Raw genomic sequence first — 26,614 nt, forward strand, 5'->3', positions numbered from 1 at the left:
CCTCTTTGCACGACCTTCTTCCCTCTGTGTCTCCTCTCTTTCTCTCTCTCTGTGTCTCTCATGGCTTTCTTATAAGGATGCCAGTCTGGGCCAGCCCAGGTGGCCTAGTGGTTAAGTTTGGCACTCTTCAGTGACCTGTGTTTGGTTCCTGGTCACAGATCTGCACCACTCGTCTATCAGTGGCCATGCTGTAGCAGCAGCTCACATACAAAAAGAGGAAGACTGGCAATGGATGTTAGCTCAGAGCAAATTTTCCTCTGCAAAAAAAAAAAAAAAAAGGATGTCCATCATATTGGATTACGGTCCCAATATGACAGGCATCCTCACAAGTATGACCTCATCTTAACTAATTATATCTGCAAAGATCCTATTTCCAATAAGGTCACATTCTAAGGTTCTGGGTTGATATAAATTTTGGGGGGATAGTATTCAACCTAATATAGCCACTAATGTTCTTTCTGGAATCTTCTGCACTCCTCTATGTGGGCTGGTTGTTCTCCAGACTTGCTCAACTCCCGTAACCCTCATGCTGAGAATTTCCTTCGTTTTCCTCCACATAAAGCTGTTGCTTTATTTCTTGTCTCTCTTTCTTTGGTTTACTCTCTAGTTGTGCTAGGGCACACCCTCCAGTATCTGTTTAACAGAGAGTGCACAGAAGGTACCTTTTTTTGCATTGCATGTCTGAAAATATCTTTGTTCAACTTTCACACCTAACTTGTAGTGTGGCTGGGCATGGAAATTAGGTTGAAAAAAATAATTTTCCCCCAGAACTTTGAAGGCCTTCTGTTTTGGTATCTGGTGTTATGGGATGTGCCATGTCATTCTGTTTCCCCCGCCTTTTTACTTGTCTCTCTATATAAGCTGCAGGATCTCTCTGTGCCTGTGTTTTGAAACGTCACAGGGATGTGCCCCCATGCAAGTCTGTTTTCATCCTTTTTACCGGCATCTGGTGGCCCTTTCATCTGGAAACTCACATCCTTCATTTCCCGGACGTGTTCTTACATTATCTATCTGATCATTTCTTTCCTTCTGGCTTTTATCTTCTCTTTCTGAAACTTTTAATCAGATGGTGCATGTCCTGGAATTGACCTCTAATTTTCTCATTATTTTCCTGCTATTTTTCATTCCACTCTTTGTGTTCTGCTGTCTGGCCTTTCTCTCTTCCTGGTCTTTATCTTCCAGCCCATCTATGGAATTTTTTTATCTGATTATCGTATATTCAATTTCTCAGCCCTCTTCCTTGTTGTCTGAATGCTCCTGTTTCCAGCATCCTGTTTGTGTCTGGCAGATATAATCTCTTCTCTTATCTCTCTCATAATACTCCTTAGAGTTGTTTTGTTCAAGTTCCCGCTGCGGCCTGGATGGTCTGTTTCCTCTGAGTTCCTTTTCTCAGATTGTTTTGGTCTTTGTTTTTTATGTAATCAGCTTTCCTCAGATGTGGACCTTGACTGCTCATATTTAAGAATGAGTCACTTCAGAGCCGACGGGAGGCCCTGTGTGTGGGGGTGGGGCGTGCCTCTCAAGGGAGACGGGCTGGAAGTGGCCTCTGTGTGGGGGAGTCCCCAGCGTCCCTATCTGTGGGCCCTTTGTCTGGCGCTGTTTGGTTCCTCCGAGAAGAATCCTTTAATTTGCAGCCTGGGGTGTGGGGTGGAGGGCTGGAGCAAGAGGAGAGAGCTGGCTGCTCCAGATCTGAAAAGCCAGCAGCCTGGGGGCGAGGCTCTCATGACTCAGCCTACAGACAAGCATGTCTATTAGAAATAGGATCTGAGCCACCTATGTAACTTCAAATGTTCTAGTAGCCACAGTAAACCCAGAAAAAAGAAACAGGTGAAATTAATTTCAATACAATTTTTTCTTAAGTCCAATATAATCAAAATATTGTCTCAACATATAATTAATATAGAATTGTTTAATAACATATTTTACCTTCTTTTATTCATACTAAATCTTCAAAATCTGGTATCTCTTTTGCACTTACAGCACATCTCCATTGGGACCAGCCACATACCAAGTACTCAATAGCCACAGGTGGCCAGTGGCTACTGTCCTGGATGGCACAAGTGTAGACCATCACTTCGTCCCCTCTCTTATCTGCAAAGGTCCTCTGGAGTCTGGCCAAGGCTCCGGGGAGACCCCTAACCCCTAGGGGCCTTCAGGATCCGACTGATCCTGCCTCAGTTCCCAGGACATCCCTGGCACCCTTGAGACATGAGGCTACACATTTACACGAGATTCACAAGGGTGTTTCCATGGTACCGGCTCACTCCCTGGGCTGGGCTAACTGTCCTGTTCCTCATATGGAGGAGGAAAATTGAGTCCTCTCTCCTCTGCCCCTCCCTTTGTTTTTAATCCTCAGGTTCCCCAGCCGTTTTTGTTGCTTCGTGGGCTGTCACCAGGCACTTTCTGGAAGATGTTGGGTAAGCTGTTTGAAGGAGAGGTAATGCGTATAGTATATTTTATATTATCCACTTCCTCAAACAGGATGGACATTTCTTTGGTGCTATCTAGGAGAGGCCTGTTTCTCAGACGGGGGCCCCAGGCAAGTTCTCTGGAGCACCAGGCTGCTGAATGCCTAGCTCGCCCCAGGTGTGAGTTTGCAGAAGGGCTGAGGCCTGCGCCCTCCGGGGCCTCCCTCCCCCCCCTCCCCCCACCTGCCCTGTCAGTTCTGTGGGTAGGTCAGGTGCCAGACGAGCTTGCCAGGCTCCAGGCAGGTGCTGCTCAGTGAGGAAGCTCCAAGGGCCAAGCCAGCTTCTCCTTCCTCCTGAGATCTCCCTCCTCCACTGTCCCCACCCCTGGGTGTCTAAGGGGCCAGCAGAGCTGGGCGCAGGGGAGCAGTAGCCACGCTCTCAACATCTCCTGATGGGACAGAGAGGTCTAGTCATGTTCTCTAAAGATGCGCTGAGGACGGACGGAGGTAAGCCCAGGGGGGCCTCCTGGGAGCAGGCACAGGGAGAGACAGCTTGAAAGAAGCCAGGGCCGAGGGAGGCAGCACGGCAGGCTGAGCAGGAGGCAGCTTCTCATCCGCGTGATGACACGCCCAGCCCGGGAAGTGGACTAGGTCGGGTGAGGCTTGCAAGTGTCTTGCAGTCCAAGTTCAACACAAAATCATTGTTTCAAAATAATTTTTTAATCGGGTGAATTCACTGTTTTTCTTAAAATCTGGATTTTCAGCTTCTCTAGAAAATATGGAAAGTTCTACCAACATTTCCCATTTTCCTTTGTGGCAAAAATCAGCTGGAGCAGAGTTGCAGCTGCCTTAGACCAGGCACAGGCTCTCTGGTTTGCCAAGTACCCCCCATGCCTGGCATCCTCAGGGTCCTGAGGTCCCATGTCAGTCACCCAGCCACATCACTCACTGATGTCGCCTGCCTGGCTGCTGTCGGCTGTTGAGTTTGCTGCTGGGTTAGCTCTGGGATCTGGGGTCTTCTGGCTCTCAGGTTCCACACGTGGCTGTTCCCCAAGACGCTCCCTGGGCACACGTGGAGACAGGGGCTGCTCCCTCAGCCCCAGCAGTGCCCCTGGGCAGCAGGAAGGGGTCCATTCCAATGGTGCTGAGCACACAGCACAAGGTTCAGGACCACAAGAGTGTGTCCTTCATATGAAGGGCAACTCGTGGTCAGCCCAGCTGCCCACTGCTAACGATGTCTGGCTGTCCTTCCATAGGTGCTGGGACATCAACGCCAATGCGTCCATCTGGTGGGTCATTCGAGGGCCTGTGATCCTCTCCATCCTGGTGAGCTGGGCTCCAGTGGGAGAGACCGAAACAGTGACTGGCCTGTAGGGACAGAGGCCCAGGAGACAGGGCAAGCGTTCCTCCCTCCAGGTGTGGGCAGGGATAAACCACAGAGCTTCCTGAGGTTGGTGGCGCAGGCATGAGGGGCCTGAAGCTCCACCCCCTGAAGGACAAAGGATGGGAGTAGGCTAGGAGCAGGCCTGAGGCAAGAGCTTACATAACTCCCTCTTGTCCATGAGTGGCAGCTGAAATGTGGTGAGCCCCACCCCTGGCCCTGACCTGGCTGGCTCTGTGTTGGCCTGAAATTCTGCCTTCATTGGTTCAGATCTTTGGGTTTTGATCATTTTTCTAGGCGTCCTCTTGTTAAACTGCGAAGGATCACTGAGCTGGGATCACAGGAGGAGGTCATGGGGGCGGTGGGGTGGTGCAGCTGGGGAAAGCTGAGCGAGGCTGTGATCTTGGGCCTTTGTGGTGATGCGAGGGGGGCAGGCCTGGAGGGCTGGTCCCTGGACCCTAGGGAAGACATGCGGGAGTGACTCTCCTAGACAGGCTGCTCAGAGGATCTCAGCCCTGGCTGCCCTTTAGAATAGCTGAGGGCTTTCTAACAATACCGATAGCCAGAGATTCAGGCTCTCACAGTTCTGGGGAGGGGCCTGGGCACGCCTCTTAGACAAAAATTCCCCCGTGCTTCTGCTCTGCACTTAGGCTTGGGAGCCCCGCGGCTGAGCCTGTAGGTGTGGATAAGAATGAGGGGGACAGGGGCCAGCCTGTGGCCGAGTGGTTAAGTTCATCTGCCCCACTTCAGCAGCCCGGGGTTCACCTGTTTGAATCCTGGGTGCGGACCTACATATGGCTCATCAAGCCCTGCTGAGGCAGCGTCCCACATAAAGGAACTGGAATGACCTACAACTACGATATGCAACTATGTACTGGAGCTTTGGGGAGAAAAAAAAAAAGAGGAAGATTGGCAACAGGTGTTAGCTCAGGGGCACTCTTCCTCACCCCCCCAAAAAAAAAGAGGGGGGGACAGAGGAAGGAAGACACATCGGGGACACACTGGGGTCATCTCGTGGGCAGAATCAGCCCTCAGCTGTGCACAGGGCTCAGAGGGACCCAGGACTGCAAGACCTGGTGACTGAAAGTGCCCTTCCAGGGCTCGCTGGAGCAGAGACAGGCCGTGGGACAGGGCAGCAGCCCCCTCTTCCGCTGACTGGGTGACTTCTTGGGGCTGGTTGGGAGGCTATCCCATGTCCTTTTTGTTTCCCCCAAATAATGGAATTCATGTAAAAAATAATTGGTAAATACAAAATGAAATTTTTTAAAGGGAGTAAAATTGGGGCCTGACCGGGCCGAGTGGTTAAGTTCGCGCTCTTCGCGCTGGTGGCCCAGCGTTTTGCCGGTTGGGATCCTGGGCAGGGACATGGCACCGCTTGTCAGGGCCATGCTGAGGAGGCGTCCCAAGTAGCACAACCAGAGGGACCTACGACTAGAATATACAACTATGTAGTGGGGAGCTTTGGGGAGAAGAAGAAGAGAAAAGAAGATTGGCAACAGACGTTAGCTCAGGTGCCAATCTTTAAAAAAAAGTTAAAAAATAAAATAAAGTAAAAGGGAATAAAATCATCCATAGCTTTCACACCTGGATACACATTGTGAACGTGCTTTTCCTTCCTGTTTTTGAGCTCACATGATTTTTTTTTTAAGATTGGCACCTGAGCTAACATCTGTTGCCAATCTATCTTCTTTCTTCTTCTCCTCCACAAAGCCCCCCAGTACATAGTTGTATATTCTAGCTGTAGGTCCCTCTAGTTGTGGCACGTGGAACGCAGCCTCAGCATGGTTGATGAGCGAGTGGTGACATGTCCGCGCCCAGGATCCGAATCGGTGAAACCCTGGGCCGCCGAAGCGGAGCGCGCAGACTTAACCATTTGGCCAGGGGGCCAGCCCCTCACGTGCTTTTCTTTTTCAAAATGCTTAATATAGTTTTGTATCCTAGTTTGTTTGTTTGTTTTCACTTAGCAATAGATGTGAGCTTTCCCATGTCACTGGGAATCATTTGACCGACCGATTCGCTATGGCTGCACATACTCCCACAGGAGGACGGTTCCTCGTTCAGCTCGGCCAGATATCTCGCTGTTGTTCTGGAACTCTGACCACTCAGCCTGGGAGAGCCCCGGCTGAGGGACGCCCAGCCCCAGCGTCCAGGCTGGTTTCACGGGCTGGGGTCTATCCAGTGATTGAGGGACATTCGGTGGGCACTCCTGATGCGAGACCTCTCCCCACCAGCCTGACACAGGGCTGAGAGTTCCAATATTTAAGACTCATTCTTGGTATCTTAAAGATTTTTCTTTTTGCCTTTGAGTGCTTCCTGCTAAATTAAATACAACTCTTTTTCTTTTTTTTTTTTTTGAGGAAGATTAGCCCTGAGCTAACATCTGCTGCCAATCCTCCTCTTTTTGCTGAGGAAGACTGGCCCTGAGCTAACATCCATGCCCATCTTCCTCTACTTTATATGTGGGATGCCTACCACAGCATGGCTTGCCAAGCGGTGCCATGTCCGCACCCGGGATCCCAATCGGCGGAACCCGGGCTGCTGAAGCGGAACATGTGCACTTAACCCCTGTGCCACTGGGCCAGCCCCTAAAATACAACTTTTAAGACAAAAAATAAAATAAAATAAAATAGCGTTTATTATTTTACACCATGCACAGCCAGCTCAGAGCAAGCAGAACGGATAATGAGCTGAGAAGCAGTGTCCTAAAGAAGGAGCGCTGGGCAGCTGGCCCGGTGGTGCAGTGGTTAAGTGCGCATGTTCCGCTTCGGCGGCCCGGGTTCCGCTGATTGGGATCCTGGGTGCGGTCATGGCACCGCTTGGCACGCCATGCTGTAGTAGGCGTCCCACATATAAACTAGAGGAAGATGGGCACTGATGTTAGCTCAGGGCCAGTCTTCCTCAGCAAAAAGAGGAGGATTGGCAGCAGATGTTAGCTCAGGGCTAGTCTTCCTCAAAGAAAAAGAAAAAAGGAGCAGCACTGGGCTAGGATTCCTAGACAGGCCACTAATCCTGTCTTTTGGCAAGTGTCCCCAGGCCCCAGGCTGCCGGGCAATTCCAGTGAGCCCTGCTTCTATTAATGGTGCCGGGGCTGGTGGGTGAGAGGGGAGGAGAGATGCCACCATGTGGGCAACTTCATAATGTCCCAGCACTGAGGACTGGAGTTGGGAGAGGGAACACCGAAAAAAAATAGAGACTCATTCCTGTCCTTTAGAAAGCTTTGATCGAATTGGCAGATAAATGGACATACACACAAGTTTGACAGATGCATACATTTGGCTTCTTTCAAGTATTTCAAGTACTATTACACAGTCACATCAGCCCTAACTACAATGAATCAGGAAAGGGAGGTAATCAAGGATGGCTTCCTGGAGCTGGTGATTGGGCTGCAAAGTGACTCTATAAGGCTCTGAAGCAGTGGTTCTCAAAATGTGATCCCCAGACCAGCAGCTTCAGCATCACCCGGGAGCTTGTTAAAAATGCAAATTCTGAGGCCCCACCCCAGATTTTCTGACCTGTAATTTCTGGGGTGGTGGAAGGGAGCTGGGCGATATGCACCCTAAACTTGGAGAAGCTCTGCTGTAAGGTGTGGCTACTCAGAATGTAGACCAAGGAGCAGCTTTGGCATTCCCTGAAGCTTGTTAGAAATGCAGACTCTCAGGCCCCCTGCAGCCCTGCATTTGGACAACAGCCCTAGGGGATTCCAGTGCATCCCAAGTGTTGATAATCTGCTGCAAATGAGCAAACCTTAGAGCTCCTGCAGCCCGGGGCTGGGAGTGGGTGCTGTGTCCACCATTGCCTCTGGGCAGTTTGTTTTCACCAGGCCTGTTGGGGGGTCTGTAGTGGGGAGCAGTGATGTGCCATCCTGGGTGTGGTCTGCACTGCCTTCTCCCTCAGGGCCAGGGCCAGGGCCAGTAGAGGTGGCTGGGAAAGCAAATCACCTTTAGCCCCACCTCTGCCTTGTGTTTTACAGATTAATTTCATCCTTTTTATAAACATCCTAAGAATCCTGATGAGAAAACTTAGAACCCAAGAAACAAGAGGAAATGAAGTGAACCATTACAAGTAAGTGGAGACCTAAGACCTAGGCACATTCAGTCAGTCAGTCAGCAAGCATTCACTGAGCACCTGCTGTTTACCCAACTCGTGCTAAGTTTTATCCCAAGGGGTTTACAATGCAAATTGGCGGAGAGGGGTGAATGGGTCTCACTGTGAAGCCTTTGACACTGTGCTGGGGAGGAGAGAGAAGAAATCTGCAGCAGGATCCCAGGAAGCAGAGACCCTACCTTGGGGCGAGCCTAGAGTCTGCAGACGGGCTTCAGCGACCCAGATTCAAACAAATTTGTATAGGTACGTGTATTTTTCAGGGGAAAAGGACTATAGCTTTCATCAGATTTTCAAGGAGACATGTGATCCAAAAATACCTTAAAACCTTTAAGATGTGAAAGAGAGATGCTGTATTAGTTTCCTAGGGCCGCCCTAACAAAATACCACAGACCAATTGCTTAAACAACAGAAACTCGTTTCTCACAGCTCTGGAGGCTGGAGGTCCAAGATCAAGGTGTTGGCAGGTTTGGTCTCTCCTGAGGCCTCTCTCCCTGGCTTGCAGGTGGTCGCCTTCTCACTGTGTCCCCACATGGCCTTTTCTCTGTGGGTGCCTCCTTGAGGTCTCCTCTTCTTATAGGGACACCAGTTGATTGAGCTAAGACTCCACCCTAAAGACGTCATTTTTGCTTCCTCACCTCTTTGTAGGCCCTCTCTGCAAATCCAGTCACATGCTGAGGTCCTGGGGGTTAGGGATTCAATTTGTGGATTTGGGGGGTGGGGCACAATTCAGCCCATTAATAGATGTTAAAGACATACCAGCCTCGGACAGAGGCTTTCTCTGCCACGTTGTGAGTATCGAGAATCTGGCAGTGGCCTGGCTTACTTGGTGACAGCTTCCCCAGGACAACTCTACAGCATGGGCTCCAAGGTAGGGTGGAGCTTGGGATCCAGGATAAAGTTGCCAGATAGAATACAGGAGGCCCAGTTCAATTTGAATTTTGGATAAACAACGAAGAGTTTGTTAGTACTTAAACCAAAAAAAATGTATCCGTTGTTCATCTGAAATTCAAATTGAACTGGGCATCCTGTATTTTTATGTGCTAAATTTTGCAGCCCTAATCTGGGAAGGAAATAAAAGAACTTCTCCCTCTAGATATTTATTATCAAACCAATAAGAATGCTGGCTTTGCTAATAATACGTTTGACAGAGTGGTGGTCACACATGCAACGTAATTCATGAGTAAGGTTATTTGGGTGGATCCGTGTTCAAATTCTCTTTACCGCAGGGAGGGAGGCATGATGGGAAAGTTTTGGGATTGGCCATGGCTTGATAAGTGTTGCCTCTGGGTGATGGGCAAGTGGGAGTTGGAAATTTTCTGAAAAAACAAATAAAACCGAAAAAGTCTGGAGACACTGTGGCCAAGCCCCCTGCAGCCGGGGTCGAGGTGGGGTCCGTGGAGTCTGTGCCCGTGGGGAGGGGAGGCCCGGGAGACTGCAGTGTCTCTGTGTCCCCAGGCGGCTGGCCAAGTCCACCCTCCTGCTGATCCCGCTCTTTGGAATCCACTATGTTGTCTTTGCCTTCTCCCCGGAGGACGCCATGGAGATTCAGCTGTTCTTTGAACTGGCCCTCGGCTCATTCCAGGTAAGCTTCAGGGACCGTGACTTTAAGGGGAAAAGAAGAGTTCTCTTCCCTTCGAGGAAAATGCAAGTCTTAGACACAGCAAGCCGGGTCATCCCGGAAGAGTCCAGCAGTGCGTTTTGGGGAGGCAGATGCCTCATTTGGCCGAGACTCAAGAGGAGCAGGGTGGGACGTCACTGTGCCGTGTGACTCTGAGTGAGACCCAAGTTCCCCACTGCTCCAGTGAGGGTGGGGGATAAACTAAGGAGAGAGGGACTGACTCTGGGGAAAACGAAAGGGAAAAGGCACCGGAGCACACGCTATTGCTCAACTCTCCACGGCACATAAAGAGTCAGAATCACGTAAGCCTGAGAGCCATCGCTGAGCCATCAAAAAGTGGCGCCAGAAGAGGAGCATTGTGGGAGGGTGGGGGTGGGGCGGGAGGGTGTTTGAAAGAATAATATCCTCATCTTCATACTGGGAAGTCCATAGAAAATGCCCCAAACTGAAAGATCAGAAATAGCAATATCAGCATATTATTTAGAATCAGTTAAGAAAGTTCCAAATAGTTGCTTCTGAGGAACAGGAAATGGGGGCGGGGGTGTCAGGAGGCTGCTGTTTTTTGTGACAAGAATCATTTGACTCTTTGAAACCATGTGCATACACAACTTACCAAAAATAAAAAACAACTTAAAAAAAGAAAGAAGAAAAGCAAGGGGAGAGATCACCTACCTACTAATGCAACGAGATGTTGTAAGGTTAATAAAAAGTAGTAAACATGTTTGGATGGAAGGACCCTTAACATGAATCCCAAACTTCACAACATTATTTGTGTATTTACTCACAGCTATCACCTTCTAAAAATAATATGATGTACCTTTCAGGAAAAACATACGGGGGACAAAAAAAAGTAGATGAGGAATCAGTGAAAAAAGAAAAAACCTAAATTGAGTTGTTCATAAACAGAAACAAATTTGATAAAAGTCCTATGAAGGGGGGCTGGCCCCGTGGCCGAGTGGTTAAGTTCGCGAGCTCTGCTGCAGGCAGCCCAGTGTTTCGTTGGTTCGAATCCTGGGCGCGGACATGGCACTGCTCATCAGACCACGCTGAGGCGGCGTCCCACATGCCACAACTGGAAGAACCCACAATGAAGAATATACAACTATGTACCGGGGGGCTTTGGGGAGAAAAAGGAAACAATAAAATCTTTAAAAAAAAAAAAAAAGTCCTATGAAGGGCTGGCCCGGTGGCGCAGTGATTAAGTGCGCACATTCGGCTTCTCAGGGCCCGGGGTTCGCCAGTTGGGATCCCGGGTGCGGACATGGCACCACTTGGCATGCCATGCTGTGGTAGGCGTCCCACATATAAAGTAGAGGAAGATGGGCAAAGATGTTAGCTCAGGGCCAGTCTTCCTCAGTAATAAGAGGAGGATTAGCAGTAGTTAGCTCAGGGCTAATCTTCCTCGGGGAAAAAAGAAAAGAAAAGAAAAAAAAAGTCCTATGAAAGTGGAAGAGGCAAGTCATAAATTTGGTTTGGAGCTTCCCGGTAGCCAAAGCAAAGATAGAAACACAATCTGTTTCAAGATTTACAGTATCCATAGATGAAAACAAACTAGTTTCCTGGAAAAGCCTAGCAATTATAGACTTTGGAGCCTGAGAGAAATTTCTCCCAGTGGGTTTTCCTGAAGAAGCCGCCTGTCCCCAACAACCTCGATCATCCTGCAGGGTCCTCCTCACTAGGGAGACCTCGGCCTCCAGGAGGGGGCTCAGAGCCTCTCTCATTCTCAGAGTTCTGCTCAGGGTGGGCGTGGCTGGGGGGGTCCTCCTGTCACTCACAGGTTCTAGGAGAACATGTCACCGGGAACACATTAAGCAGAGTCAGGTCTTGCCCTAACCCGTGTCTTCAGACCCCACCCCAGGGCTGTCTCCTCTGCCTCCGCTGAGCCTCTCTTCTGCCCAGACTCCCCCCAGAGAACCCAGCCTCTTGTGTAAGCCCTGGTTCTTTTCCTCTGGGCCAAGCTTTCATGCCACTGCTCTTGTAACGTGTGGGGAGGCCGGGCTCACAGTGGCCCATTTAGCAGGGGACGGATTCCAGGTCCATGCAGCTCACAGAAGTGGGTGGCCACCTCGCTGTGTGGATGGCAACTTCCTGTCCCCTGGAGTTGGGGCTTATGTGCCAGGCTGTGGTCTAGCCAAGCGATGGCCATTTAGCTTCTCTGGAGAAACGACTTGTCAAGCAAAAACCAAAAGCACTTTCGTAATGTTCCCCTAGAAATGATTATGAAGGAAAAGGCTCTTTGACAGGTTTTTTTTTTTTCAAAGAATCTTTGTTCACATACAAACATATGTATCATTTTATTATATATTATACATATTTATGCTATATACTTATATATAATATATATTTTAAAAATTTTGTATTGTGGAAAATTTCTTCCACATACAAAAAACGCAGAGAACAGCATAACAAACCCCCATGTGGCCACTGCCCACTCCTGGTCTGTCCTGTTTCATCTCTATCCCCATCCACTTCCTCCACCCCATCCCCCATCATTTTAAGCAAATCCAAGACATTTTATTTCAAATGTAAATATTTTAGTATGTATTTCTGAAAGAAGGCTTAAAGAACATAGAGAATGACAATACTATTATCACTGTCATATATTTTTAAAAACTAAAGTTTATTAACTCTGCTTGTAGAAATAATACTTGCTTATTGTAGAAAATTTGGAAAATAAGGAAGAGTTAAAAGAAAAAGAAAAATTCATCCATTATCTCATAACCCAGAAATAACCTCTGTTAAAACATTGGTGTGTTTACTTCTAATTCTCTTTTCCATCCAGGAAGACACACCTATAGTTGTCCACAGATGGACACATAATTGAGATTGTGTTGTGTGTGGTTTTCTATCCTGCACGGTTTGTTTAATTCTCTATCATGCCCAATGTGAACATTTCTCCATGTCATTAAAATTCTTCAAAGGCTTCATTTTTTTTCTTTTTTGAGGAAGATTAGCCCTGGGCTAACATCTGCTGCCAATCCTCCTCTTTTTGCTGAGGAAGACTGGCCCTGAGCTAACATCTATGCCCATCTTCCTCTACTTTACATGTGGGACGCCTGCCTTAGTGTGGCTTGCCAAGCAGTGCGTAGGTCCACACCCAGGATCCAAACCGGCGAACCTGGGGCGGCCGAAGCAGAACGTGTGAACTTAAACGCTGCACCATCGGGCCGGCCCCTCAAAGACTTCATTTGTAATGATTGTATAAAAACTGTGGAACTTCTTAAACTTGCTGGCTGTGTGAGGCCTGCCCCATATATACCTGGGGCGCATCTTAACTTTCCTCCCCAGCACTCCTATCCTCACCTGAACAGTGAAAATGTGTCCCTGGATCCTTGAGGCCCAGACAGGAGAGGCCTAGGCGACCCTGGGCCCAAGGAGCTGGGCAGCAGCCTCGGCCAGCAGCCTGACCGCCAGCTCTCAGCCAAACACACACAGCTTCAGGCCCACCCAAACCCCTGTGACTCTGTTCCCTCCCCTGTACGGGGGTGGGGGGGGGGGGGGGGATCCTCCCACCTATCTCCCAGGGCTTTGCCAAGGATTAAGTGAAGCACCTGGAACTCAGAATCCCACAGTTACGCAGGCCAAGCTGTGCTCCAAATCCAGCTCTGTTTCATTTCAAAGTCTTCCACATGTGGGGATCTTTCAAAGCTGCTGATGCTCCCACCCTGACATTCAGATTTGGGGTACAAAGTGCAACCTGGGCAGAAGCTCCCAGGTGATTCTAATGTGCAGCAAATTTGGAAATCGCTGCCTTAAGTATTCTGCTCCGCGCCCCCCCCCCCCCATTGCCCCCATTCTAGACAGCAGTCATTGATGCTGGAAATTCTAAAGCAAATCCTTCCAGTTTTGTCACTAAGTCCTGTTAAAATGCCAATACCCCTGAGCAGTCGTACGTTTGAAGCACCATAGACAAGCTGATCCTTCACTCTTTGGGGTCCTTTCCAATGTAGTAAGTGGCTAAGGGCGGGCCTGGATGGGACTATGGAGGGGTTGGGCCACCCAACCTCCGAGCTGTGGCACCCAGGCCTCTGAGGGGGAGGGTGCTCCAGGAAAGCCTGAGGGCAGAGAGGAAGGGCAGGCTGCCCGAGGTGGGTCCCTGAGGGGGTGAGCAGGGCACATACACTGCAGACCCTGTTCACAGCTCCTGGTTCCATGCAGGCCGCTTACACTCAGATGCCACATACCAGACTGGAGTTCCTACCCTGGCAGAGCTCTATGCCGGGACCCGGGAGGAGGGGGGCCCACCATCAGGAACACAGAAGCTCCAGATACCAGGGAGGGAGGGTCCTGATAGGCAGACCCCCACCATACCAGGGAACATGAAGCGTAGGCAGCCCTGAGGCCCCTGACTGAGGAGATGCGCTCATGGGTCCATTAAGCTGGGAGGTCACACTGCACCGCTGGCTGGCCAGGACCTGCGCACAGGGTTTCTTCTGACTACATATGTTTTTCAATTTGAATAGTTGTCCATGTTTAACCATCTCCAGATTTCCAGCTTATCTTGAAAAATGAGCCCACACAGGATCCAGGATTTCACATGGGCTGTTCCCAAACCCTCCCAGTGGGGTGGGGTGGGCGTGCTTCAGGTGCTGCCACTCCCGGCTTCTCCTGAGTGGCCCACCTTACTAATTTAGGTGATTGCCGCGTCCCCGTGGGCCCACGTGAGCAGCGCCTACTTCAATGTTCCTGACACCACACATGTGCCAGGGAGGCCCACGCTAGACACTGGGGACAACAGACGAAAGGGACTCCATCCTTGCCCCAGAGGAGCTGCCTGTGCTGGATGATGCCAACACAGCCAGGGACACTTGAGGGGCCCAGAAGAGGCAGACCCAGTCGCTCCTGGAGTGAGAGAGGTGTGGGAAGGCTCTGGGGACGTTCCTGAGGGGAAGCAAGCCTGGGGCTGGTGATTCAAGGACTGGGGGCCGGAGCACTGCACTAACGCCCTGCTCGCTCCACAGGGCCTGGTGGTGGCCGTCCTCTACTGCTTTCTCAACGGGGAGGTGAGTGTCCTGGGTTGCCCGGATTTCTGGAGGAGCTCCCAGGCCACTGGATTCCAGTTCAGAAGGAGCTACCTGGAAAGGGTGATGGGGAGGGGGGTGTGGTGTGAGGGGACGCCTGGGCTTGTCCTCTGGGAGTCTGAGCTCACTTCATGGGAGCAACGGAATCACCCGGAGGCCGTGTTGAAACATTTGCTGGGCCCTACCCCCAGTTTCTAATTCAGCCAAAATGGATTCTGTAGGTCTGGATTGGACCCTGAGAATTTTTTTTAACAAGCACTCTGGGTGATTCTTATCCTTAGGCAAGTTCAGGAAATGGAGCAGCTCCTGGATGTTCTGGCTGCTTGCTCGATGTGTGATCTTGGTCACCGCCTTTCTCTGGGCCTCAGTCTTCCCATCTGTAAAATGGGAGATTCAGATGACCTGTCAATCAATCCTGAGACCTCCAAATGAGTGTTGACTCCCTGGGGGGCTGCACACTTACCTTGGGGTCTCTGCCCTGGCCCAGAGCATCTGGGTTAGGAGCAAGGCTCCTGGCACACGCAATCTGCGCAATCAACACTACTGGGATACGGTATTGCACACAAGTCCAGCCTTGCTGTGACTGTTGACCATTTATCTGGTTCACCACACTTGAATGGGAATAACCTCTGATGTTTTCAAAAAATCAAGCATCAAGCCTAGGCTCAAAGGTTTTGCTTCTACAGCTGGGGATCAGGAAGGAAAATTCCAAAGAGCAACTCCCTGGCCCCAAGTCAAGTTCTGAGCTAGGGTGGCTTCATGGGGATGTCTCCTGTTGTCCCAGACGACAGTCTGGACGTCGGAGTTCTGGAGTTTGTGAGACAACCACAAGCCCCTTTTCTGGGACAGATATAGTGAGATCGCGGGTCAGAGTGCCCAGGGGAGAGGGGTCCCCCATACCTACAGGACATCGGGCTGGAATTCGTCTGTCTGGGTGCCTGCAGGAGAGGGAAGGCATGACTGCTGGGCTGGTGGCAGGGCCCATGTGGAGGTCCCCAGGGAGTGGGCCTTAGGGCACAGGGTCATTCTTCCCTCCCTGGCTGATGGCTTGTCTCTGGGGGCAGGTGCAGCTGGAGGTTCAGAAGAAGTGGCAGCAGTGGCACCTCCGTGAATTCACACTGCGCCCCATGGCCCTCAACTCCTCCTTCAGCAACGGCACCAGTGGCCTCACCCATGGCACCAAGACCAGCGCCCCGGAGCCAAATCGAAGCACCTGGAGGGCGAGCGTCATCTGAGAGGCTGGAGCAGGGCCACCCATGGACCCAGAGGCCAAGATAGGTCCCGAGAGGGCTGGACACTGTGGCAGGACAGTCTGTCTTCCCAGCAGACAGCATATGCTTACTCCTGTGACTAATAACACCCTTCCTCCAGGCCTGGGGTGGGGGTGGGGGGGTGGTAGTGATGATTCCTCAGAACTGAAGGAACTGGGGCCTCCCTGGGGCAGGAAGAGGGCCTGGGATCTGGGTCTACCGTGTTCTTCTGGGAAGAGCAGTTCAGGGGTCCCAAAAGGGGGCAGGGAAATAAATGGTAGCTGGGATGAGATTTGGTCTGAATTTGTCAGTCTTCTTGCCCTTGAGAAATGATGCGAGGGAGGATGCTCTGGCTCGCTCCCCTACCCCTCCTGGAGGAGGGGGCTTCCCTAATCACTGCCCCCCTCCAGTTTTCAGAGACAAGCTTAGAAGCCCAGGAAACATGAGAAATCGAGGCCCTTGGCCCTAGGATCTCCCCACCCCTCACGGCAACTCACCTGTCCAGCACCTCTCACGCTAGAGTCTTCAAGACAACAGCTGAATTAATCTGATCAAGTCACAGTGAGGACCTGCAGCTCCCTGTTGGTAACCCTAATGGGGAAGGAGGCAGCCCTCTGTTCTCACAGCTCTTTCACAGGTAGTTATCCACAGCCCCAGGTGCAGGGACAGCAGGCCATGGGGCAGGATCCCATTTGACAGAAGAAACAGGTTCACCAAGGTCCTTCCTGTGACTTGCTCAAGTTACTCAGCAAGGAAGTGGCAGAAGTTCAGTCCAGGCCCTTTGGTTTCAAACCCCCATGCTCCAAGGCTGTGTCTGTTTTCCCCACTCCAGGCAGGGAAGGACAGGGGACACGGAAGGATAGGGGTCTGTCTCCCCGCCCCACTGGGGATTTTAGTCTCACCCTTTACTCTCTGGATCTCAGTCCCCTTGAATATCAGTGCTCCTCCCTGCCAGATGATGGGACTAAATGTTTGAGCCCTTTCACAAAACGAAGCCTACTAGTGCTCAGGGGAAAGCATTCTGGACAGAAGTGGAGACAACTCCTCCCCCACGTAGAGGAAAGGGCATCCTGCCGGTGGGTGGGCCCAGCTCCAGTCTGGCTCTGGGTGACCCTGGACAAGTGCTGTCCCTCTCTGGGCCCTGGCTGCCCACCTCTGCACCAACCCCCTGCAGAGACAAGGCAGTCACCCCTTTGCACCCCTTGCTCCTGGAGGGAAAAGGCCGGGTAGCCATCTTCCAGGGCTGAGAACCCAGCCTGTATGTGTGATGAGCTCTGCTCTCCAAAGAACAGATTGGTCCACCTCAACTTTTTTGAGTGATCTCCACGGACTGCATGCATCTTAGAATAAAAGTTTCTTAAAACTCACAAGAGGTAGGTATAGGTGCCCAGCCGAGTCCAGGAAGGGGACCTGCAGTGACAAGGGCAGGGCAGAGACCAAAACCCCATGCAATCAGGAGCAGCCAGAATGAGCTGGGAAGGCCAGAATTCATCAGGGGTGGAGGGGGAAGGGGCCAGTGGAGGATGAAACAGCCTGAGGGCAAAACCCCCACTTTCTGGGCAGAAAAGGGACTGGAAAGGGGGCAATTTGATGCACAAAAATGCAGATCTGCCAGCAAGGTTGGAAATCTCCACTGGTTCCTGGTCCCCTTCACCTGCAGTCGTCCCCAGGATGGTTGTTAATCATTACCCAAGGTCTGGCCGGTCCCCTTTACCCCCTGGAGTCCAGCAGGTTCAGATACGTGCTCTTTGAAACGTATCCCAGGATCAAAAATGGTACCTGAGGCCATCTGACTCTTACCAAAGATGGACACACACGCTCCCCTCAGGGAGGACAGTGTATCAGAAGTCCTCCTGGAAGGGCTTGCTCAAGAACTCTTCTCGAAGAGTTAAGGCAGGATTTCCACAGGCAGAGTCCCCAGAGGGGACAGCAGTTACTGGAAGCTGGGGTTATCCAGGGGTTATGGGGTCCCCCAAAGGGCAGAGGTCAAATCAAGTCGAATAGTTTGAAATCCTACTGTGTGCAAGAAATTCTGAGGGAATCCTGAACTCTGCCTCTCTGGCATGACCAAAGCTAGAGCAGGGAAATGTGCACAAAGGCCCTTGGAGCTGGTGCGAGGAAGACTCAGGCCCCGACTGGACACTCTTAGCTGGAAGAGTGACCCACTCTTAGCAATCCCGAAGGCCCCAGGGACCCTCCAGCCCACATCCCAGCGCAGCGTCAACGGAACAGGTGTGAATGGCACTTGGCTGCGCAGCCAGCCCAGGCACAGTCACCTGAGCTGCTTCCAAACCTATTTCCGTCCCGGGAAGAAGGATTCAAGAAGAGAGTTTAAAAATGTGTTTCTTCTTCTTCTAAAATCAACATCCTAATAACTTGGCTAAGCCTGTGCAGCTAGTGGCACTGAGGCACCTCTTGGCTTCTGGCCCTGCAGACCAGCTGCAAAGGCCTCTGGGCCATTTCTGGCCAACCATCCAAAGGTTATTGGCTAAGAGGCAGCAGTTTCAAGGTCACTGTCCCACCCTGGCCCCACCAGAGGTCACATATTGGAAAAGTCCCATCTTGACCACACTTTCTTGTAGAACCCAGTGTCCTTGGAGGGGGGCCTAAAATTTCCTCGGCTGGCCCCAGGGATGAGTGATGCTGTTGATGTGAAGGCCACTGATGGCATTCAGGAAGAAGAGGAAGGAGGCAGTGAACTCGCACCAGAACATCAGGGTGAAGCCGATCAGTGTGACCTGGTTCCGAAGGAGGATCATGAAACTCAGGAGCCCCCCGGAGGAGAGGATGAAAGACACGAGAAGGAGGAAGGAGCCCAAGGCCCACTTGCGCCGTGAGCGGAGGTCCTCACACACCTGGGACACCATGAGGAACTCTAGGCCAAAAATGGCGGTCACCACAGCCAAGGTGCCCACACTGCGGGCCAGGACCATGCCCACGGCCAGCCCGGGCACGTGGGCCTGACTCAGGTCTCTGAGGCAACGCGGCCTAGTCTGGTTGGAGGTGGTGCAGAAGTGCCACAGCCCGAAGAGCCGGTCCTCAGCCAGGAGCCAGTGGCCATCACAGATGGACACGGAGGAGAGGACCACGGCCAGGGCGGCACACACGATGATGAGGGTCCGGATGCAGGATTCAAAGAAGGACCGGCGGGGCCTCCTTTGGGCCAGCAGCCTCTGGGCCTGGAAGACACCACAGAGGCCGCGAGTCACAGGGAAACCCACCACACCCCTCCAATTTCATCAGGGAAGGCCCTGACCATGCCTTCCAGCATCCCACAGCCACGTGTTCTGGGCTGGTCTCCCGGGAAGCCTTGCATGCCGGCCCTTCCTCATGGCTTCCCCCCCCAGCTCCTCCTTACCTTTCAGCACCAGCACCGACCCAGCTTCTTTGGGGAACTCTTTCCCCATTCCACCCGTTCCCATCCTCCTCTCAAGACCGATAAGCATTGACTGTCCAGTTTCCTGACCTTTCCTTCTTTAATGATCTTTATCATGAGTAAAAACTCCAAACTCTATTGACTGGCAAATCCTAGTCTCTTCTGAATTCAGAAAACCTGTCTGGCCTGGCTGGTGTGACCTTGAGCCAACAGAACAAGCAGGGAAGGCAGCGAGGGTGGTGAAAGGCACCGACTTGAGCATATCAATACAAGGTGTGTTGCCCTCTCTCTCCCTCCCCTCCACCCCCCCACCCGGCCAGCTTTAACCCAGTCCCCACCCACCGGGTTCTCCACTTTCACATTTGGTACAGCACTCCGTGTTATTGCCTCGTTTCCCTCAGTACTGGAAGTGTGTTTGCACCTTGCCCTCCAGGCTTGCTCAGCCTCTGCCTCACCCAGAGCTTGCCAACCAAACTGTTCTAGCAGCCTCCAGTCTCGAGGAAGACACTGAGGTCTCCCGCCACAGCTGGTCTCAGCAGTGGAAGAGGGCGCCGCCCCCTTCTCTTCCAGCAAGCTGGGCCAGGTGTCCAGGGAGGTGTCCCTTATCTCATAGCCTGGGGACACCACCCAGGTGCCCTTCCCAACTGCTGATGATGCAGAAAGCAAAAGAAATACTTCAAAGAGTAAAACTCCTCACCGTGGCCCACATGCCCTGCCCTGCCCTTCCTTTCCAACCCAACCCCCACCCCCACCCCCACCCCCGGGGCACTCTCCCTGGCCACCTCACCCAGGCACAGCAGCCCTCTTTCCATGCCTGGGACAAGCCAAGAGCTTTCTTCCCTCACATCTAGTGGCCCTGCCACCCAAAGGGCTCTTCTCCAGCCCCCTTCGCCTTCCAGGCTGCCTCCTTTTCTCCATTCTTCATGTCTCAGCTGAAATGTCACCTCCTCAGAGAGGTCTTTCCTCCCCACCCAACCCAAACAAGGTCCCCTCCTGTCATTCTCTGTCAGGCGCCCAGTCCGTTTGTCTCTCTCACCTGAGGCTCTGCTCTCCTGGAGGGCAGGGCCTCCTGTTTGGAGGCTGCTGTGTCCCCAGGACCCGGGAGTGTTGACGGGGGCATTCAGTGGGTGCTCAAGGGCCGAGAGATAAATAAATGGTCAAGTTTGCAGCCCCTGTCACTTCTATCTGAAGCTCCCTGTAAACCAAGTCTCCTGCTCGATCATAAATTAAATTACCCATGGGGCCCCGTGGCCAAGTGATTAAGTTCAGAAGCTCTGCTTCAGAGGTCCAGGGTTTTGCAAGTTCGGATCCTGGGCACGGACCTAGCACTGCTCATCAAGCCACGCTGAGGCGGCATCCCACATAGCAGAGCCAGAAGGACCTACAACTAGAATACACAACTATACGCTGGGGGGCTTCAGGCAGAAGAAAAAAATAAAAATAAATCACCCCCTTTACCAGTGCATATGGGAGCAGCCCAGGTCACATCCCAGTTTGGGAGGTAAGCAAAACAGACAGCTCATGCGTGATGGTCACTGCTGGGAAACCGAACAGGGACTATGGGGTGCACCTTGTACCCTATGCAAATGGAAGCTTCCAGGAGCAAGTCTGGCCACATCTCTCAGTGAGGGACGCAAAGTCCCGCTCCCGGGACACTCCTGCGGTCAGAGCCCCAGCAGAAACATCAGGCTGTCAGCTAACCTGCCCACCTGAGCAGGAGCCACTGCTAATTTCAGCCCCGGGAACACAAATAAGGACCCAGTTAGCTTTCAGCACTTCTGCTAAGCAGGGTTCTATTTTACTCCTAAGCCTGAGAGGTTGGCAGAGCAGGAAGCTTGGGGCAGGGGATGTAAAGAGGGGATCTATGTTATGCAGAAGTCAGGTGACTTGCCCAAGATGACTCAGCTAAACAAAGCCTGTTACAGCTGACGAAGCAATGGGACAGCGTGCAGGGGTGGGATGCATTCGGCCAATAAATACTGACCGGGGCCTTCCAAGGGCAAGGCCTTCGTGTGAGGGCTCAATATTACTGGTGAGGAAAAGGATTAGAGAGTAGAGGGATGCCCAAGGGGTCAGGGTCCCCAACGCAGAGCCCGAGAGGAAGGCAGCCTGGGGTGCTGCAGAGGAGTCTGGGCTGCGGTTCTCCAACTGTGACCCGGTGCTTCCTAGAGTGGCTCCAGGTGCCGAAGCTGGGGGGTAAGGAAACCACCTCCAGGGCCCTTCCTCACTGCAACCACGACAGGTCCCTGTTCCCTGGGGGAGACACTGGGAATCCATGAGACTGTACTGGATTGTTAGGGGAAAAAAGGCTTGACAGCTAAGAACAAACCAAGGGAACTTTGAAAGCTGTGTCTACAAACCAGTCAAGGTGTCTGCCTTTGCGTGGTTCCTGAACCTCTTTGGCCCTTGCTCTTTGATCTACAAAATGGAGGTGGTGGTCCCTGCAGGAAAGCAGTAGCCATGGAGGCACCTGGCGAGGTCACAAAGCCCTTAGAGGTGGACGAGGTCCTAGGATGGGAAAGCCCCAGGTGCAGAGAGCAAGTCACAAGAGCACAATCCCCAGAACCCTTTTGACCCTAGACATCATGCTGTCTGGAGAACAGGCACGTCCTGTCCCTCCCTCGGCCCCACCCGTGCTGCTGGGCACAACTGGACTTTAATCTCCAGGCCCGGAGACATCACACTAGGAGCAGAAAGTGAAGACAGCCGATGTGGGTTCTTTGTTCCCTCTCCCACCGCAAACCAGGGCTTCATTTAAACTCTCTGACACCAAGAAAACTCCCAAGGATTAAATGAGATCCGTATATAAACGTGCTTGGCACATGAGCAGCTCCCAATTCCCGGGAGCTATTAATAATATTAGTAACAATAATAATGCATATTTGAGTCTTCTTTCCTAACCAGCCTGCATCGACATCAGCTAGCTTTCAGTGATCCCGGGCCTGAAATCTCCTTGGAGGGCTGCCAGGCAGCTCCATGGTTAGTGGAGGGTCGATGGACAAGAGGAGAGGGGGCAGTCTAGTCTGCCTCTGATTTTCCGGTCCCCAGCTGTGTAACCTTGGGCAAGTCAATTTCATCTCTGAGTCTTGACTTTCCTTGCTAAAAAAACGCAAGTGTTCCCCCTTTTTTCATCTATAACCCTGAATGTGACAGCCTGTAACCCTGAATGTGACCTGGGCACATGGGTCATGCAAACACAGGAGCCAGCCAGCCAGCCTGCTTTTAGCTGTGCTTGACCTCTGGCAAGTTATTTATCCTCTCCCTCTTTCCATTTCCTCAACTACAAACAGAGAGAACAGTGCCTACCTCCTGTGGGGCTGAAATGAGTTATCACTCCAAGTGCTTAACAGAGGCCCCGGCACGTGGTTAAGTGCTCCCAAAGGGGAGGGTGTATCGTTAAGCAGGCACAGCGCCCACCTCACAGGGCTTCACCGAATCTCCCCCACGCCGCCTCCCACCGCCGCCTCCCTCCTCCGCTAGACTCGGCCCCCACACCTTGCTGAAGTCCCCTTGCCCCTCCCCTCGGAGCGCAGCATGCAGGGCCCCCTCCCCAGTTAATCCCTCCCGCAGTTTTTGCACCTCTTAGTTTAGCCCCCCGCTTCTCATACCTCCTCTAAATCCTTGTTTACAAGTCTCTCTCCCCAACTGGACCGTCAGCTCCTGGAGGGGTGAAACCACGCCTGGTCCCACCCACCTCACTGCCTGTCCCTTCTTCCCAGGGCCTGTCCCAGGAGGCTGCCTGGTCATGACTCAAGATTATGCCCCAGAACAAAGAGGAGGAACTAGCTGCATCCCGTTCCTCCCTCCCCCGCCCCAAAGCAGCTGTGTCCCGGCTAAAAGGGGTTTGGGGGTGGCCTGTGGGTTCGGGTTTCTCTCGTGGGTTTGGGTTACTCCCGTTAGGGAAAGGCAGAAAGGGCGAGTGGGATTTGGAGCCAACAAGACCTGATTTTGAATCTCGATTCTGTCGCTAAGCGGGCCGATTCTGTCGCCACGCTATGTCGCTATGCTGGACAGGTGACCTCACCTCCAAGCCTCAGTTACCTCATCTACAAAATGGGCGGAGCAGTATCGACGGGAGTCAGTGTAGTGGGGATCTGAGCCCTCGCGTGCGAAGTCAACGCGCCTCTGACCCTTCGGCCAGCGCAGTCGGAGACTGGAGGAGGCGAGCCCTGCGATGCTTCCGCGTAAGGGAAGCTCGCTCGCAGGGTAGCGGTCCCGCCTCCGCCCGACTTCCCTTGCAGGGCAGCACGACCGCGTGGAGCGGGTAGGAACCGGCAGGTCCTCGGCCAACACAAACATCTTCCACCACTCTAGGGAGAAAACCCATCTTCGGGGATGCGGGCCCCTGCCCTCACGAGAGTCTTTTCTCTGAGGTGTCCGTGCGCCCCAGTGAGTCCATCCCCCACCCGAGCCCCCAAACACAGTTTTGGGGAGAAGAGATGGTCTTTCTAGCCCCCGCCCAAGAAAGTTCTGGCTTCCCCAGAGATGCGTCTTCATGTTACATAAGGCAAGCCTCACTCTCCAAGTGGACTCAGTCCATCCTCCACCCTAGATGCGCCTCGTTTTTAAAAAGGAGGGCCCCTTCTGGGGAACCTAGCCGATGGACACTGGTGACCCCAAAGAGAAGAAGCAACATCGTCCCCAAGAAGTTTAGGAGCCTTGGGCGGTTGCAGGGCCGCGAGCAGAGGCCGAAAGGAGACGGCGCCGCTGGAGCAGCGTTGGGGGGCGGGCGCCCCCCTGTTGCTTCCCGCCCACCCTCCTCTGAACCCGGAGGCTTGCCACAGGGGGCGGGCACGGCGGGGAACTCCTAACCCCGGGCCGCGGCGGGCACAGGTTTTCGGTGCACCGCCCCTGCTGCCCCCCGGGGGGCAGACCCCGGCCCGCTCCGCGCCCCCCGGCGCTTGGGGTACCTGCACGGCGATGGCAGTCATGCTGCGCTGGGGCCCGGCCGCGCGCTCCCGCCTCGCCGCCTCCGCCGCTCGGCTGCAGCCGCCCGCCCGGGACCCGGACCTGTCCCCGGGGGCGGAGCGGGGCGGCGGGGGGCGGGCACGGGGGCGGGGGGCGTTCACGACGGAGCAATTAACGCCGGCCGGGCGCGTCCGGCCCCGCCGCCCTCGGCGGCTCGGTTTACGCTGAGTCAACCGGGGCGGCCTGGAGGAGCCCCCGGGGAGGGGACAGGAGGAGCCGGTCCGGAGGGGGCGCGATCCCCAAGGTCCGAGAGAGGAGGATCTGGCACGAGGGGAGCGCTGAGCGGTCTGGCTTCGGGGCCCGGGGTCACGCCCTCGCTCCCAAACTTCAGAGGACTTCGCCTGGGGCGCAGATTCCCCGAGGGCCGGGACGGCGCGGGCAGACGGGCCCGCGGGGGAGGTTCCAGCCCCAGCTTGCCTAGTCCTCCGAGCGTCTGCAGGCGGCGTAGGGTCCAGAGGGAGGAGGCACGCGCCCGGGCTAGGCGGCCTCACCACCCTCTGTGTGACCTTGGGCTGCTTGTTTAATGTCTCTGAGCCACCGTTACTAAATGAGATAATATTTGTGAAAGGTCGGGGTCTTGCGAGGCCCGCGGTAAATGTGAACGGAGTGGAATTTTCGGGGGCAATCCTGCTTGTGTCTCCACCCCAGGGGGATGTGCAAACCTGCTTCCCTCCTGGGCTCCTCAGGGACCCTCAAATAGGCAAATAGGACAAAACAAAAGTCACTGTTCTTCCTCGACTTTGATGAGGCCTGAGTTCTTGGAGGAGGCAGGCAGAGTCCCCACCACAAAAAGGGGTGGGAGTGGGAGGGGGGGTTCCCAGGGCAGCAAATTCCAACTAGGACCCCGTCCCTCCCCAGTTACAGGGAAGTGTGTGCTGGGTAGGGAGGGGGCGTTCCTGCTTGAGGTAAAGGGAGACCTTTCTCCGGAACTACACTAAGTTTTTGGCTCCTTCAGGCAGGCGGGCAGCTCCCCTTGACTTAACCCAAGGACGTTTAAAACGACCGCGCTTACCTCTTTCCCCCGAGAGCCATGTGAGGAAAGGGGACAGTCACAGCTGTCCCAGCATCTATTAGATGTTCATCTGATTCCATCACTGCCAGAGAGACCTTGTGAAGTGCTTTATCCCAGTCCTGGGCTCAGCTAGGGAGGGCCTTACCCCCAGCCTCCCACATCTGGAGTCCAACGGAGAGCCAGGACTGGACTTCCCAGTCTGGGTCTGATTTCTTGCCACCATTCTGCCTCGGAATCACCTGGAGAGCTTGTTAAAACACAGATTGCTGGGCCCACTTTAGCATTTCTGGCTGAGTAGGTCAAGGGTGAGACCCCACCACGTGCATTTCCAACCAGGTGTTGCTGCTGCTGGTCTGGGGCCCTGCTTTGAGAACCGCTGAGCCAAGACAAAGGGCAGCTGGCCAGGCCCGGGCAGGTCAGCCCCTCTCTGCCGGGGCCTTGCCTCCATGGCCTGCACCTGCGTTCTCCGCACTCGAGGGTCCCAGAAGCCAGGTTCTCCTCCCTCCACAGCCCTGGGCTCTGGAGGAGGGGCTCACACAGGGCAGGAAGACCTGGCTGTGTTGGGGGTCCCTGTACAGAGCCCTAGAATGCTCTGTGGGAGGGACCTGGGTTCCTGGGGCCTGCAGCATTTCGGTAAGCAGGAGAGGAGTGCCTGGAATTCAAATCGGAACCGTGAGGCTGGGAAATCCTTGCCCACTGTGTGCCTCCTGATGCCTTTGGAGATTCATGTGTGGTCAGGCGTGTTTGGGAAGACGATGCCTGTTATGCTTTCTCAGTAAGAATTGAAAGACTTGAATCAGTGGAATTTAGAGCAACATGTCTTGTCAGCAAGATAGCCAGAGAAGCAGAAATGACTTAGGAGTAATCAGGAGGAAGCATGCCTTGTCCGGTTCCGATCATTTTATGGTCATAAGAGGCCCGGGACGTAACAGGGAGTCTGGGTGGAGTTTGTGCTGAGGACCAGGCATCAAGTCTCTGAGCTGGTCACCACGGCTGGCCCTCTGCATCCTAGGATCCCAAGTCTCCCAGGTACCTCCTCACTGCCCAGGGCTTGGGGCAGAGTGGGGTGTGGCAGCACCATAGCACTCCCTAGGGTACCCCCAACCCCTGGTGAGATACGGAGCGAGGCAAATGACTCGCCAGATGACTGGAGCGGCAGGGTCCCAGCACCGTGGGGGCCATGGCTGGGACAGAGGCGGGGGTGGGACCCCCAGGAGTTCAAACCAGACACAGCATGGGGATGAGTGGCGACCTCTGGGACAGGACAAAACCCACCCTACTCCTTGACTTTCTCTGCCTTTTCTCCAGACAGTGTGACAGAGTCAACCCCCGCCCCTCCCCCATCCCTACTTCTAGGCCTGGCCGAGTGGGGAAAGAGCAATGGCCCCCACTCCACCCCTCCAACCACTTTTATCTGACCAGGCATTGTGCTTAGAGAGTTCCAGGGCGGGGACACAGGTACTGATTGCAGAATCAA

General features: G+C 53.3%; 2 protein-coding genes across 2 annotated transcripts in view; one reads left to right on the plus strand and one right to left on the minus strand.

Annotated features, from left to right (window-relative positions):
• SCTR (secretin receptor) overlaps positions 1–16,285 on the plus strand; it is a 60,373-nt gene extending 44,088 nt beyond the window's left edge. The window contains exons 9-13 of the mRNA XM_046659850.1: positions 2,357–2,417; positions 3,664–3,733; positions 7,759–7,850; positions 9,348–9,474; positions 15,596–16,285. Of these exons, the coding sequence (XP_046515806.1) occupies positions 2,357–2,417; positions 3,664–3,733; positions 7,759–7,850; positions 9,348–9,474; positions 15,596–15,766 (521 nt within the window). The 3' untranslated portion in view covers positions 15,767–16,285. The remainder of the gene's footprint in view (positions 1–2,356; positions 2,418–3,663; positions 3,734–7,758; positions 7,851–9,347; positions 9,475–15,595) is intronic.
• Positions 16,286–18,106: 1,821 nt separating this feature from the next.
• TMEM37 (transmembrane protein 37) lies at positions 18,107–24,514 on the minus strand. Its single transcript, XM_046658531.1, has 2 exons — positions 24,068–24,514; positions 18,107–18,960 (listed from the first exon to the last, which is right to left on the minus strand). Exons 1-2 carry the CDS (start codon positions 24,086–24,088, stop codon positions 18,388–18,390), a joined length of 594 nt encoding a protein of 197 aa, XP_046514487.1. The 5' UTR covers positions 24,089–24,514; the 3' UTR covers positions 18,107–18,387.
• Between the last annotated feature and the right edge of the window lie 2,100 nt (positions 24,515–26,614).

The sequence above is a fragment of the Equus quagga genome, chromosome 4 (genome assembly GCF_021613505.1).
Source record: "Equus quagga isolate Etosha38 chromosome 4, UCLA_HA_Equagga_1.0, whole genome shotgun sequence".
Classification (NCBI taxonomy): domain Eukaryota; kingdom Metazoa; phylum Chordata; class Mammalia; order Perissodactyla; family Equidae; genus Equus; species Equus quagga.

Coding starts and splice junctions, on each gene's coding strand:
- TMEM37 (XM_046658531.1), bottom strand. CDS start 24,088: ATGACTGCCATCGCCGTGCAG. Junction 18,961..24,067: donor TGACTGCCATCGCCGTGCAG/GTACCCCAAGCG, acceptor GGTGTCTTCCAG/GCCCAGAGGCTGCTGGCCCA.